Genomic DNA, 17,420 nt, shown 5'->3' on the forward strand with positions numbered 1-17,420 from the left:
TAAATAATATTGTGTTTAAGTCAAACTGCCAACAGAAATAATTCAAATTAAAAAAACTTCAATGAATTTTCACATTTTAACACAGATAAATACATTAGAGATGTAATATAGTGATACAGTTATATAATTTGATCAGATCACATTAGGAATGAACAATATGCTACTCCATTGATAACAAAAAGAACTGTCCAAAATTTGCCAGATGGATCAAGGAAAACTGTGATAACAGCAGCATCACAACATAAAAAATTAATTACAAAATAGAAAATAAATGCGATTCAAGTGCATATATGATGGTACTAAACAAACATTAATTGAGCACGTATTTGTGTACATGTTGACTGGGTTGCAGAAATTTCAAAATCTTTAAAAAAAATTGTAATTAGAATTATTTAAAAATTTATTAACATATTATTGTTTCTGTAAAAGAAAATATATTTTGCATAAACTGGTGGTAAAGACTTTTTAATAATTCAGTGATTTATTGAAAACGGCAACAGAAGCATAATAACGCCCTTTTTTTGAAAGCTGAAGTATTATGGTACTGAATTACATAAAAACAATTCTGTTGTCTAATTGATATGGGTGTCTATTATTATTTATTTAACACAAAGTGACTATTCTTTTTAGCAATGACTGGAGATTGAGAAAAATATTAATGTTTCTACATATTGCTCTACACAACTCATATTAATGGGCACCAAACAGTATCATTGTATCTTGAAAACTAATTCAAATGAAGTTTTTTTCAGTTTTGAGGAAAAGAAGACTTTATGCTTCAGATGGGAATATACATAATATATATTTAAAAATTACCATATATCAGGAACTGATTTTTCCCCATTTTATTTTATACAGTCATTTATCAAATCCGTACTAATCATATTTATGATCTAATGAAAAAGGAACCCTTAATGCTTAAAAACATGCTCAAAAAATATTTGGAAAAAAGAATTAAAGCTACCAATACCCATATTACAAATTCTTGCAGTTCTGAAAATAGCCAATTTACTAAAAAAATTTACTGGTACTTTAAAAAAAAAATGGTTAACATAAATAAAGATACTACAAATACTAAAATATTTACCTTTAAAGAATCCATTAATAATAAATTTTCAAATTCATGGTATTAATAAATGGGTAATAAAAAACCTTAAGATGAAAGTACAATTAAGGTATTTAAGATTATTTTTATATTGTATTACATAGTTTTCAATAAAAATCAAACTATTCCAAAAACACATAACATGTCAAATATTATAATACATTTCTTCTTAACTTGCTATATTATTGCAATTATCTTCCATTTTTTCCATATCATTAGTGGTACTAGTAGCATTACTGGTTGTTGTGGTTGTAGCAGCTGTTGCAGTCGCAGTTACAGTATTAGTGTTAGCACTAGCATTACTAGTATTACTGCTCTTCTTATATTTTCTATAAATTTAGGCAAAATAAATTCAATATAAATTACATGGCCAATAAAATATATAAGAACATAGATTACAAACAAAACAAAAGAACTGTTTCCAAAATATACTGAATAAAGATTATCTACTAATTTTGATGTATAATTCTAAAAAATCATTATAATTTATACTGTAAGGAATTATTTATCAACAGATGCTGCTCATTCAACATTAACAAACTATAAAAACAATATTTTTAAAGTATAATTTAAAAGCAGCATTAATTATATATTCTCATATGAGAATATGTGTAAATTATACGTAAAAAATATGAATAGAGATTACTTCAAATCGTTTAATTACTTGAAAGAAGTCATAAACCAAAATTATTATTGTGGTAAAACCACGCAGACATATGCACATTTTGTTCTGTCCAACATACAAGTATACTTTTACTTTATAAATCAAAGATGGTTCATTTTTTATTTACATAATTCTACATTTACAACGTTATGTTTCACTATTTATAAACACATAAAGTACGCATTATGATTTAAAAGAAAAACCTGAAGGTGGGGTGAGTTTACCAAATACATGAAAATAGTCACATCAGTAACCAAACTAGATTCAGATGTTATAGTGTACATTTCTAAATCATACATCGGGTACTAATGTAATATAAGTTTTCCAATGAGATTCACAATTACTCTGCATCATATAAAATCATCTACCACTACTTGATACTCACACTTAATTCTTCTAATTTATTCTTTTTTTTTGTGTATACTTAAAAGTAGAATCTTCAAAAAGAGATGAAGAGAATCTTCAGTTCCAAAAAGAGATGAGTTACCTATATCTCGGCATACAAGAAACAAACCTCAAGAGTCCTCAGGAATACTAGTATAATAACTACAAGTAGCTAGGGCAGAAGTTTCGCAGCTCTGCTACGCACCATCTTTTCTGACATTTCAAAAGGATGTAGTTGATGTAAGAACTGTATTATTCTTCAAAGAGATAAAATGTACCTAACACTAATTGTTAAACATATCCATTTATTGGTGGATTTTATATTTTAATTATTATTGTATAATCATACCATTGTTAAACATATCCATTTATTAGTGGATTTTATATTTTAATTATTATTGTATAATCATACCAATGTTTGATAAAATTATAACAAAACAATCTTTACAAAAAAAAAAATTATATATATATATTAAAAGCAAAAACAAAATTCAGCACAATCCATAGTACAGAATCAAATAAGATTTCTTAACTTATCTTATTATTTTTCTTTTTTTATTTATACACCAATAAGCTTTTGAGCTTTTGAAGAATTCCTCATAAACACTTAGTTAAAATTAAAATTTTTTTAAAAACTACAAAATCACACATTAAAATATTGTTACACATATAATATATATATGCAGTCAAACAAAAACTTGAAATTCTTTAACTTATACATGTTTTGTGGCCAGCCATTAACACAGCACTGCATTAAAATAATATAAATTTTACCTCACATTGACAAAAGTGCTGGTATCTGTACCAGGTTTGATAAGAGAATCATTATCAAACTCTGTCTGCAGATTGATCAAACTGAATTTCCGTTTGTTTATTTGTATATATGATATTTTTCTAAAATGTCAAATAATAAATAAAATTTTTTATTATTATTATTTCCTTTCTCAATTATTTTCGAATTAGTATTTAAGTCAGTAATGGAATGTTTATTCATTATTAGATGGTCAGCAACATTAGAGAATCCTACTTTATTGTTTTTATAATATCTAAAATGTTCTGCAAATCTTCCTCTAAATGATCTATTAGTTTTCCCAATATAAATTTTAATCAGAGTCATTGCATATTATTTTATAGATGCCACATAAACTATTAATATCATAATTATCATTATGGTTTTTTGAATGTCTTATTAGTGATTGTTTGGGTTATATGCTGGTTTATATTTTTCATCATTACAAACATTAATTACATTTTCAAAAATATTATTAGTGTAACAATATTTTATGCACATATTGTCAATATTGTGTGTTTTATTTATAGGTTTCAATGTTGTAATGTTATTAAATTGTAATCTTTGTTTTCTATGAATATTATCAATTATTGAGGTATTATATCCATTTTTACTGCAATACTTTTTGTAATATTTATTTCTGCATCTAATTTTATTCTTTTTAAAAAACTTGTTCTGCATTTGTCTGTTTGAAATGTAAATTTTTAATTATCACGGTAAGAACTGAGTTTTTCAATATTATAAGATGTTCATCATTTATAACAGTCAAAGATTACCAAAATGTCATCAAAATATTGAACCCATAATAGAAATTTGATGATCTCTAGGAAGGTACGTGTTGGTTAGAACTTATCATTCTAGTATTTTCATTAATCGTTAAAATTTCTAATCAAATCATACTCAATTTTTACATTATATTTATATGGTAAATCAATCTGAAATCTAATTATCTTATCAATGATTTTGGTAATAAAGTAACAACATACAGCTACAAAGTTTATTAACATACGCATTGGGCTACCTTGCTTACGTATTTTAGGAAGACCAGTAAGTTTAGGGGCAAATGTTTTAAATGGATATAACCTAGTGTATCAATTTGTTATCATAATCAAAAATAAATCTCCAATGTTGCCGACCATCTAATAATGAATAAACATTCCATTACTGACTTAAATGCAAATTTGAAAATAATTGTGATCACAATAAAAAATAATAATAATAAAAAATTGGACATTTTAGAAAAATATCATATATACAAATAAACAAATGGAAATTCAATTAGATCAATCTGCAGACAGACTTTGATAATGATTCTCTTATTAAACCTGGTACAGGTAACAGCACTCTTGTCAATGTCAGGTATAATCTATATTATATTAATGCAGTGCTTTATTAGTGGTTGGCCATAAAACATGTTTAAGTTAAAGAATTTTAAGTTTTTAATTATTTGACTGCATATATATATATATTTTGAAGTTTTTAAAAATTTTTAATAATAAAAATTTTTTTATTTTAATCGACTAATGATGAGGAATCCTCGAAAGCACTATTGGTGTATAAATGAAAAAGGAAAATAAGATAAAGTAAATCTTATTTGATTCTATGCTGTAGTAGATTTTGCTGCATTTTGTTTTTGGTTTAATCAATTAATAGATAAGAAGATACGAACAACAAAAGAACTGATTTTACTAAATTTAATACACACACACACACACACACACACACACACACACACACACACACACACACACACACACACACACACACACATATATATATATATATATATATTTATATATATATATATATATTTATATTACTTATATATATATATATATATATATATTTTTTTTTTTTTATTAAAATAATCCTTTTAAGTAATACTTCAGAATTAACTACATTTTTCATTTCACAATGAATTTATTTTAAAATCATACCTCACCATCCACAAAAAAAGACAAAACACCTGATAAATTAAAATTAAATAACACAGAAAATGTTTCTTGAGAAAGAATTATCTTAAACAGAACTATTAAAATCCATTTTGTAATGTTAATTTTCATCCTTTTTTTTAAATTATTTTTTGTTTTCCACTAAAAAAAATATATGCAAGGAACCCTACAACAATAAAAATACTGCTTCAGAAATTCCAAACCACAACTATACAAAATTAAAATCATATCAATTGATAAATAAATTAATTCAGTTATTGGTATAATTTAAATTCTAAGACTATCACTAAATATTAAAACATACTTTTGATTTATTATTTTATACACATTTTATAGTTTTATATATATAGTGACTGATACAGCGGAGTGTACTCGTTTTTGAATGAATATTACACAGTTAATTTAACATCAAACTTTATTTATTTTTTTTTTGTATGTGTGAACTAATGCCATTTATTTTACATTTAATTCAACCCGTGCATTCATCCAGTGAATGTGGTGACAATGGTGTGCAATATCCATGCAATGCTATTCATCATTATTCTTTTCTTTCAACCTCCCCTTGAAAAAGTGAATTCCATTGTAAGAAGTAAATGATAAAGACCTTTTTTCTGCTAGAACTACAGATGTTGAACTTGAAACAAGATATGTGGCTTCAACAAGATAGCTACAGCCCACAATGCCAAACATTCCATGGACATCCTATGAGGATTGTTTCCTGGTAATTTTATTTCCAGGTTTGGATGTGCCTTGGCCTCCTCAATTTTCTGACCTCAGTATGTCCAACTTCTTTCTGTGAGGGTATTTAAAGGAGAAAGTTTATGTTGATAAACCATGTTCTTTAGACAAACTGGAGATGGCTAATCGTAGAGAGGTGCAGCAGATCACTCAAGAGACATTGGAATGCGTGTGGGCAGTTTCACTTCTTGACTCAAAAACTGCATCATGTAAGATGGACATCATATTCCAGATGTGATTTTTTCTATAACACAAATTACAATCGTTCCTACAACTATTCAAACAAAAGTAATAAAATTTGGTACATAATTAACTGTACAATGTTCATTCAAAAATGAGTACACTTCCTTATCTCACCCTGGTATAAAAAATTATAATATATATTATCATGGCCCCAGCCTAACACAAAAAATTTACTTTTTACTTTTTAACTAACCATTTAGATAGATTTCATCTAGAATTAAATGAATTAAAAATCGATTAATTGCTGTAAGTATGGGATATGTAGATAAATTATATTATTGCATCATTTTACTTTCAATTTTTTCTGCATGACAAATGCAATTAAAATTCTTTTTAAAAAATATTCTTCTAAATAGTGGAACTGTGCTTACAGAAGATCCTTTATGAATTAATATGCAGCTCCTTTGTCAATGATATTACAGGTAGCACTATTACTGAAAGAGCCTTCCTTAACCTTCTCTACTAACTGTCCTCACACAAATATTTCTTGCACATGTAAGATTCTAACATGCATTTTTTTTTGTAAATGGAGAATCTTTGATAGAAAAGATGTTGCCCTTTACACTTTTTATTAAATATTAATTTTCTTGCATAATTATAAACATTTTTTTACATGAATAAAAAAGAATATTTGTATATATATATATAAATACTCAAAGAATCCAATAAAATACTGACCACTTTATTAATAAAATTCAAAATTATATGAAATATAAACTACCAAAATGCAGTAATTAGATAAGTTAAACTTACCATATTAATTTCCAATAACTAATTTTCAAGGTATGCTATATCTTCAGTTTGTATTAAATTCGATATCTGTTGTATTAAAACATTATGCCATTTTATTTGAAATTATTTAAAAATTTTGAATAATATAATGAGTGTATATGTAAATTTTGCTGCCCAGTACTGGAGTGATGTAATCTTTAAAATGCATATTTATAAATACAAACAGAAATATAAAATGATGAACCAACAGATCACATTTGAAGATGATGACTTAATTAAAAACATAATAAAAATACAATCTAACAGTTGACAATAAGGAAAATACTCTATAAAACGCAAGCTACAGTAACTGCATTACATAACCAGGGTGAAAACACAGTCTAAATAAATTTGCTTCAGTTAATATATAAAGAAGCAAAAGTTACCATCTGTGTCAACGAACATAAAGGAGAGATAATGTACAAAAAGTATACACGATGACATATATCAGCCACGCTCTTCTCAGCCTGCCACAAGGAGGTTTTTAGAAAGTTGGAATGGGAAAAAGAGTATATGAAAAATGGAGCATATCTAACCACCTGAAATTCACAGATGATATAGTTCTCTCATCAGAAGAACCAGAAAAACTACCAAGACATATACAAAGTTGCAGGTGGCTGGCAAACCCTATGATTTAAAGATGAACCTTAAAAAAGCCAGGTCATGTTCAACAAACTCACCAGGTTGGTCTAGTGGTGATCATGTCTTCCCAAATCAGCTGATTTGGAAGTCGAGAGTTCCTGCATTCAAGTCCTACTAAAGGCAGTTATTTTTATATGGATTTGAATACTAGATCGTGAATACCAGTGTTCTTTGGTGGTTGGGTTTCAATTAACCACACATCTCTGGAATGGTCGAACTGAGATTGTACAAGACTACACTTTATTTACACTCATACATATCATCCTGTGATGTAAAACCTGAACAGCAATTCCCGGAGGCTAAACAGGAAAAAGAAAGGATCATGTTCAACAAGTTCACTGAGGAAAGAAACATTTTTCTCTTTGGAGAACTTGAACAGGTAGATCATTACATGATCATTGGTTATGGATATCAAGTGAAGGTGATACAATCAAAGAAGTTGAACAAGTTTAATCTTGGGCGGCAGACATTCAGAAGACTTACAACAGCTTTGAATAACAAACTTCCACTTTGCCATAAAAACAAAGTTTTTGATAAATACATCTTACCAGCCCTTAATCATTAAATAGAAACTTGGACATTAACTACTCAATCATTAAAGAAGATGTGGTAGCACAAATAAACATGGAACGAAGTATGCTTGGAGTTACCAGACGGGATAGGAAGCCTGTAAATGGATCAGAAAAAAGAATAAAGTAAATGATAGCATCATAAAAGTTTAAGAATTAAAATGGTGGTGGGTAGACCATATAAGAAGAACTAACTGATGGCAGATGGACTAAACTAGTACTTGAATGGACACCACTAGATGTTAAAAGCCCGTGAAAAAGACCAGACTGTAATAGTTGGAAATGTGCTGAAGAGGTCTTTATCCTGCAGTGGATTTATAACAGCTGAAATGATGATACATATTTATTTATTAATTTTTTTTTTTAATGAATTATTTTTATCTTTCAATTATGCATTTTTTTGAAAATGCAATTCTTAATTCAGCATTAATTCTTAACTCAACGAATAACATCTGATCACATCAAGTTATTCAATAAAATGTTATCTTTACATTTTTAAAAAAAATAAATCAGGAATAGATATTTACATTATAAGGTATATAAAAATGACCTGTTTAGCCAAAAATATCAACAACTCTTTTCAATTTTTTCATACATTACAATCAAAACTTCATAAACAAAGCACAATTTTTTTTTCAAATTTTTGGATAAAGAAGCACTATAATAATAATTACTAAAATAGTATATTTTGCTGTCATGATTGTTCATTTAATTTTATTTTTTTTTTACTGTTCAAACATGTTAACTAAGTTTTCATTTGCAACATGTCAAACATTTTCAACATTTTCATATATGTGAGTCCTAATTAATTAAAGTTTATTCTGTTGTAAGTAGCCCTGGTATGTATTGGACAGTAAGTATATGTAGAGCAGTCAGAGCAACTTAATTTGTAAACCCCCTCCTTTGCAGTGTTTATCAACAAATGTTTTGTTGGTTATATACTACTGTGAATTTCCTTGATAAAAATTATATACATAACCTTCTTTAATGAAAATATTGAAAAGTTTTTATTAATCACTATACATCAGGTTTGATGATATTGGGCAGTATAATTGTTGGTTGAAAACACTATTTAGATTAATGATGTATGGAAAAACTGCATTTTTGCACTGTAGATGAGTTCCTTCTTGCTAGTGCCACCTGGAAACTATAGACAAAGGAACTGCTCCAAAAAACATCTAAAGATTCAATGAATTTCAAAAGTGAGAATATTTTTAATTACGGTTACTTTACACCTGAACAGAATGTAGAACAGGCCTAATCTAACATAATAGTTGTACCTACAACTACGTGTAGTTGAATGAAATTCAGACTTCAAGCATTTTCAATGCAGCATAAAATAATTATTTTCACAACTGTACTACAGTATAAACAGTGAGAAATTTAATATAGTGAATATTCCTTTATAACACAAAATCCATTATGTCGACAGATTTTCCATACACTTTCAGTTTTAAGTAACATTACTTCAGTAAGATTGGGTTATTATGAAAAGTTTGGATTGCTCAACTGAGCGTGAAAGTACCTTTAACTAGACAAACAGAAACCAGTAATATGATTTCATGACGCTTGTCTAAATGTAAATAAGTTTAGTTATCCGCTGAATTCAAAATTTGATGAGAAAAATACAGACTACAGACTAATTTATATATAAATTAGGCATACAGAAAAACTATCAACTTTTTATTTCACTGTATATTAAAAATATAGACAACATTAATGATAAAAATGAACTTATGGAAGTTTCTGGTCTGATTGCTTGTGGAACTGATTTAATCATTATTAAATCTAATTTATGACTTCTGCTGAAAGATTTAAACAAATTCAAAACGTAAGGAATGGATTTTTCTATTATACAGGTCAATAATTATTATATCTACAGCTTGTAGCAACCATGTAATGATTACTAAACTATTTCTTATTTTATACCCAAAAACATGAACATTTTTCAATAAAATTAAACATTTTAATAGTTTAAACATAATATGTTTTATTTTAATTTTATTAATCAGTTTTACTCAATGGAATTTTTTTTTTTATTAAAATGAATAATTATACCTTGATTAACAATACCCAGTAAAAGAGAAATCTATACATTACTTATAAAGTTGTTAGTTTAAAAATATATATATAAAAAATAATTAAATTGGATACAATTCTTTTTGATTAACTGCTACTTGCAATTCATAACAACACTGACACCAGAATAAGAATACATAAATATTAGAAAAAAGATTCTGCACAAAAATATACACACAATATCTGAAATAAAACGTCTGTATATAACGAAAACATTACAAACTCACCGATACCTCATTCATATCAATCAAAACGCACAGATTAAAGGATTCATAGTTTCACAAAAATTAGATGTGTTAAGAAGTTTATAAAACTATTACAGTCATTCATTAAACATACTGATTACAAACAACACTGTTTCATTAGCTTTTGTAAATATCAAATATCACAAGATTAAACTTTTATCTAAAAATAAAAAGTACAAGGTTATAGAAATGCTAACTAATCCATTAACAAACAATCCACAATAACAAAATACACATATTATTAATCTGCTTTGCGTACTGTAGGCACCTTGTTTTCACATAAATTCTCCAACCGACCAAACATTTTTCTGTAAAATTAGTTAAAAAAACAGAGATTTTAACTAACATTAAAAAAAAGAAATGTATCAAGAATTGTTCATTTAAAATAAAAAACCTGAGAAAGTATAAAATAAAAAAATTAATAATAAATAATAACGTTACAAAACTTTAGTTGCTAATGAAGCCAGTTCATAAAAAATAAATTTAATAAATCCTGCAACATGTGTTCATAAGTAATTAGCAACTGCAATCATCTATTTCATGAACCACATATTGCACAGTCTACTGTGTCTTTTCTTCCAGGACTAATAAACATAATTCCAATAAAATAGTTTGTTTGAGAGCTAATTAATTTTCAAATTGATTTTTAACAGATTTTTTAATCTAAACTACTGCTGCAAAATAAAAATTAGAACATCATTAAACAATACGCTTTTTCAACGCTTTTAACATGCCAGAGGCATGTTAAAAGGAAAAGAATTCATAAAATGCTACTTAAGGGTCAATTCATTTGAAGTGAACCAAGGGTGGCTTTGCTTGATCAACTCAAAAATAAATTGAAACCTATTCACCTGGTTCCTACATGTCTCAGAACCTTAAAACTATTTTTCTTTAATTTTTTATTTAAGCAGTTTTGCCATTTTTGTTATTGTGCGCACACTATTTTTGTGATTGTAAGGGTTTATGGACAAAATCATAACTAAAAAATTGGTTCTGGAAGGATGAAACAAAAAGCAATTTATTCATATTTTCTCAAAGAAGATTGGTCCATGGTTAAAATTACCAATAAAGTTAAAAAAAAAGAAAATTACCAATAAAGTTGAACATGAAAAACGGTGAAATTTCACTCTTGGTAATTTCTTTCAAGAGGCAGGGATGGCATACACAGTTTGAATTATTTTTTTTTATATGTAAGTATATGTTAGTAGTTTTACCATAAATAATATTAATGGTGATATACTTACCCCTAAATTTTTATGAATTTTTGAAAACTAATTTTAAAAAAAAAATCAAATTTTAGCTTCAAATAATTCTGATGAGACTGGTGATAAAAATCTCAAATTCGCATAACTTACAGTGTTTTTGTAAATGTTTATGGCAAATAAAAAAGTTTCTTGTGTATTGTACTAATAAACAAGTTATAACCTCTCAAAAAAAAACATGAAAAACCTGTTAAAAGCGATATCATTTTGACTCATTAAACAAATTTTCCAAGAGGGTTTCTTGTCTTCTTGGAACTTAATATTTTTTATACTTATTACTATCGTTGAATTAGATTTATTTGAACCATTCAACTGCATGTTCATGTTATAACAGGCGCTAGAAAACTGACTGTTTTCCAGTCATCAAGAAAATTCATGTTGCAACATGCTCATTTATGCTTGTTGCATCATTTAGCTTTGCAGTTACAGACTGGTCAATCTAACATTAGTCAGTGACCTGTTCACATCTTTATGGACTGTCTTAATTTCATCCTGTGTTTGGAAGTGTTTATTAAATAAACAACTTTTACTTAATAATACTATATTTTTCAAATTTTAAAATCGGTTAAATTTTTATATTATTTTCAAGTAATTTCAAATAAAACAATGTGGAAGAACTATGTTCCATAGGAATTTATGTGAATGAAGTGTCATAAAACACTGTATGGTACAGTGCCAAAAGAACTCGTTAAAGTTTGTGAATTTAGTGATGAAAACCAACAACTTTTTTTTTACGTGTTAATCTAGATGTCCTCCTCTATGAATCATGAGACCTTGCCGTTGGTGAGGGGGCTTGAGTGCTCAGGGATACAGAGTAGCTGGACCGAAGGTGCAACCATATCGGAGAGGTATCTGTTGAGAGCCAGACTAAGGAATGATTCCTGAAAGAGGGCAGCAGCTCTTTCAGTAGTTGTTAGGGGCGTGAGTCAGGACGACTTAAACGGCCGTATCAACATCACTCAGTCCTCTGAGTACTGCGCAGCTGAAAGCAATGGAAAACTACAGCTGCTTTTTTTCCAAGAAAATGTGGCTCTCTGCATTTTCACATAGCAATAATGGAGGCGCCTTCCTTGGTAAAATATTCCGGAGGTAAAATAGTCTCCCGTACGGATCTCCGGGTGGGGACTACTAAGGAAGGGGTCACCAGAAAATTAAAAAATAACATTCTACGAGTCGGAGCGTGGAATGTTAGAAGCTTAAAAAAGGTTGGTAGGCTAGAAAATTTAAAAAGGGAAATGGGTAGGACAAATGTGGATATAGTAGGAATTAGTGAGGTTCGGTGGGAAGAGGAAGGCGACTTTTGGTCAGGTGATTTTAGAGTAATTAACTCAGCGTCAAATAATGGGCAGGCAGGAGTAGGTTTCGTGATGAACAAGAAGATAGGGAGGAGAGTGGAGTATTTCAAAACGCATAGCGATAGAATCATTGTAATAAGGATAAAATCAAAACCTAAACCGACAACGATTGTTAACGTCTATATGCCTACAAGCGCCCATGATGATGATGAGGTAGAGTGTGTATACGAAGAGATTGATGAAGCAATTAAACACGTAAAAGGAGATGAAAATTTAATAATAGTTGGAGATTGGAATGCAAGCATTGGAGAAGGCAAGGAAGGCAATATAGTGGGTGAATACGGGCTGGGCAAAAGGAATGAAAGAGGGGACCGACTTATAGAGTTTTGCACGAAGTATAATTTAGTAATTGCCAACACCCAATTTAAAAATCATAATAGAAGAATATACACTTGGAAAAAGCCAGGCGATACTGCAAGGTATCAGATAGATTATATCATGGTTAAGCAAAGATTTAGAAATCAACTCGTTGACTGCAAAACTTACCCTGGAGCAGACATTGATAGCGACCATAATTTGGTGATAATGAAATGTAGATTGGGGTTTAAAAACCTGAAGAAAAGGTGTCAGATGAATCGGTGGAATTTAGAGAAGCTTGAGGAAGAGGAGGTAAAGAAGATTTTAGAGGAGGACATCGCAAGAGGTCTGAGTAAAAAAGATAAGGTAGAAAATGTAGAAGAAGAATGGAAGAATGTTAAAAAGGAAATTCTTAAATCAGCAGAAACAAACTTAGGCGGAATAAAGAGAACTGGTAGAAAACCTTGGGTTTCAGACGATATATTGCAGCTGATGGATGAATGTAGAAAATATAAGAATGCTAGTGATGAAGAAAGTAAAAGGAACTATCGGCAATTAAGAAATGCTATAAACAGGAAGTGCAAACTGGTGAAAGAAGAGTGGATTAAAGAAAAGTGTTCAGAAGTGGAAAGAGAAATGAACATTGGTAAAATAGACGGAGCATACAGGAAAGTTAAGGAAAATTTTGGGGTACATAAATTAAAATCTAATAATGTGTTAAACAAAGATGGTACACCAATATATAATACGAAAGGTAAAGTCGATAGATGGGTGGAATATATTGAAGAGTTATATGGAGCAAATGAATTAGAAAATGGTGTTATAGAGAAAGAAGAGGAAGTTGAGGAGGATGAAATGGGAGAAACAATACTGAGATCTGAATTTAAGAGAGCATTAAAAGATTTAAATGGCAGAAAGGCTCCTGGAATAGACGGAATACCTGTAGAATTACTGCGCAGTGCAGGTGAGGAAGCGATTGATAGATTATACAAACTGGTGTGTAGTATTTATGAAAAAGGGGAATTTCCATCAGACTTCAAAAAAAGTGTTATAGTTATGATACCAAAGAAAGCAGGGGCAGATAAATGTGAAGAATACAGAACAATTAGTTTAACTAGTCATGCATCAAAAAACTTAACTAGAATTTTATACAGAAGAATTGAGAGGAGAGTGGAAGAAGTGTTAGGAGAAGACCAATTTGGTTTCAGGAAAAGTATAGGGACAAGGGAAGCAATTTTAGGCCTCAGATTAATAGTAGAAGGAAGATTAAAGAAAAACAAACCAACATACTTGGCGTTTATAGACCTAGAAAAAGCTTTCGATAACGTAGACTGGAATAAAATGTTCAGCATTTTAAAAAAATTAGGGTTCAAATACAGAGATAGAAGAACAATTGCTAACATGTACAGGAACCAAACAGCAACAATAACAATTGAAGAACATAAAAAAGAAGCCCTAATAAGAAAGGGAGTCCGACAAGGATGTTCCCTATCTCCGTTACTTTTTAATCTTTATATGGAACTAGCAGTTAATGATGTTAAAGAACAATTTAGATTCGGAGTAACAGTACAAGGTGAAAAGATAAAGATGCTACGATTTGCTGATGATATAGTAATTCTAGCCGAGAGTAAAAAGGATTTAGAAGAAACAATGAATGGCATAGATGAAGTCCTACGCAAGAACTATCGCATGAAAATAAACAAGAACAAAACAAAAGTAATGAAATGTAGTAGAAATAACAAAAATGGACCACTGAATGTGAAAATAGGAGGAGAAAAGATTATGGAGGTAGAAGAATTTTGTTATTTGGGAAGTAAATTACTAAAGATGGACGAAGCAGGAGCGATATAAAATGCCGAATAGCACAAGCTAAACGAGCCTTCAGTAAGAAATATAATTTGTTTACATCAAAAATGAATTTAAATGTCAGGAAAAGATTTTTGAAAGTGTATGTTTGGAGTGTCGCTTTATATGGAAGTGAAACTTGGACAATCGGAGTATCTGAGAAGAAAAGATTAGAAGCTTTTGAAATGTGGTGCTATAGGAGAATGTTAAAAATCAGATGGGTGGATAAAGTGACAAATGAAGAGGTATTGCGGCAAATAGATGAAGAAAGTAGCATTTGGAAAAATATAGTTAAAAGAAGAGACAGACTTATAGGCCACATACTAAGGCATCCTGGAATAGTCGCTTTAATATTGGAAGGACAGGTAGAAGGGAAAAATTGTGTAGGCAGGCCACGTTTGGAGTATGTAAAACAAATTGTTGGGGGTGTAGGATGTAGAGGGTATACTGAAATGAAACGACTAGCACTAGATAGGGAATCTTGGAGAGCTGCATCAAACCAGTCAAATGACTGAAGACAAAAAAAAAAAATCTAGATGTCACTAGTGTTTGTAAATATCATGAAAAAACGTTTTTGTCAAAATTCAGTCATCTGTATGGACAGTTCTATATAACCCTTTGAGAACTCATAAAAAACAGTTAAGAAAAACTTACGGCAAATAACATTAGAGCAAGCTCTTAAAGAACACATTCTTCAAAATTTGAATTTAGTTCCTCGAAAGTCTCTTTGTGTTAACTATTTCAAAAGTATTTTTTAAAGGCCATTAAACAGTCAGATACTAAATGTTATGAAATGTGTTCATTTTGTAATCACAAGCTGAAATACATCAAGTATTTTTTGATTAAATCAGATGAAATAGCTAAGATTTCATAAACTCTAAAATCCCGTTTTTACTGCTGTGAACGAGTTGTTGGTACTAGAAGCTAACACAAGTATGTTCCTGTGTAGGAAGGCATTGTAAGATGTTATTTTACTTCAGACTCCAAGGACTATGAAGACCATCTGTATCAAGTATTGTACCACTTTCACTTAAGGAAAAATACTACTGATTGTGTGTATGATAATCAGTGGTGGATAGGAAAAGTGGTAGATATTAGCCTTGAAAATGATGATGTGCAGGTTAATTTTTTCCATCCAGCTTGGCCACATAATCATTTCAAAAGTCTCAACAAGACAAAGTGTGGGTACCGATCTGCAAAATCCTGAGAAAGTTGACATCACTTGAACTTACTACAGTGACGAGTTGTTCTCATACAATTTCAAGAGAATTATCAGAAGAAATATCACAACTTTTGGTTAATCACACTAAATAATAAACTTTCATTCCTACAAAAACAGGCATTTCATTGAAAAATAATTAAAATTTTGATACAATTTATTTATTTTTTGACAGTGTTTACAAAAATAAACTAATACAAAAATAAAAATGAATTCTTGAAAAAATAAGTATGCTACTCATTGAAATCTCAGTTTGGGTAAGTTTTACAAGCATTTTTGAATCAAAATTGGATTAGGTGACTGGTATTGGTTACGTTATCATTAAATTACGACCTATCATTAATTTAAAAAAAATTATTTTAAAAATACTGAAAATGTCAACTTCATCAACATAGTGGCTAAATAAAAAAAAAAAAAAAAACATATCAAAAATGTAAAATGCAAAGAAGACAAGAAACCTTCCCTTGGAGCACTTATTTAGTGAGTCAATACGGAATCGCTTTTAACAGGTTTCCATGATTTTTGAGAGGTGATAAAGTTTTTATTAATACAATACACAATAAAGTTTTTATCTGCCATAAACATCAACAGAAACGCTAAGTTATGCAAATTTGATTTTTTTTTTTAAATTAGTTTTCAAAAATTCATAAAAATCTAGAGGTAAGTATATCACCATTAATATTATTTATGGTCAAACTGCTAACATATACCTACATACAAAAAAATAATTCAAACTGAGTATGCCATCCCAGCCTCTTGAAAAAAATTACCAAAAGTGAAATTTCAGTTTTTAATGTTCAACTTTATTGGTAATTTTCTCATAGAAAGAAGAGAGATAGGTAAATCAATCACCAGACCAATCTTTTACCTTGAGAAAATATGAATAAATTGCTTTTTGTTTCATCCTTCCAGAACCAATAGTTTTTTAGTTATGATTTTGTCCTTAAACCCTTACAATCACAAAAATAGTGTGCGCACAATAACAAAAATGTCAAAACTGCTTAAATAAAAAATTAAAGAAAAATAGTTTTAAGGTCCTGAGACAAGTAGGAAAAAGGTGAATAGGTTTCAATTTATTTTTGAATTGGTCAAGCAACCAGCTTATGTTTTTTTGGGACATTTCTAATGAATTGACCCTTAAACAAGATGCATAGGGCCCACCAAACTACTTTACAGATGAAAAATTACATAAAATAAGATGACAAAAATTTTTTAAAGTATTTTAACTCTCTAAATTTTATTATATCTGTTTGTGATAGA

At 29.0% G+C, this 17,420-nt stretch overlaps 1 protein-coding gene across 2 annotated transcripts in view; it reads right to left on the reverse strand.

Moving 5' to 3' along the window:
* Positions 1-1,143: 1,143 nt before the first annotated feature.
* Positions 1,144-17,420, reverse strand: part of LOC142326815 (uncharacterized) — a 45,913-nt gene continuing 29,636 nt past the window's right edge. Inside the window, exon 8 of one of the 2 annotated variants that reach the window (XM_075369529.1) lies at positions 1,144-1,434. In XM_075369529.1, the coding sequence (XP_075225644.1) occupies positions 1,275-1,434 (160 nt within the window). In that variant the 3' untranslated portion in view covers positions 1,144-1,274. Of the gene's footprint in view, positions 1,435-9,904; positions 10,491-17,420 lie in introns of those variants that run through there. The other variant, XM_075369528.1, reaches the window with a different exon arrangement.

Source organism: Lycorma delicatula, chromosome 6, assembly GCF_047948215.1.
Source record: "Lycorma delicatula isolate Av1 chromosome 6, ASM4794821v1, whole genome shotgun sequence".
NCBI lineage: Eukaryota > Metazoa > Arthropoda > Insecta > Hemiptera > Fulgoridae > Lycorma > Lycorma delicatula.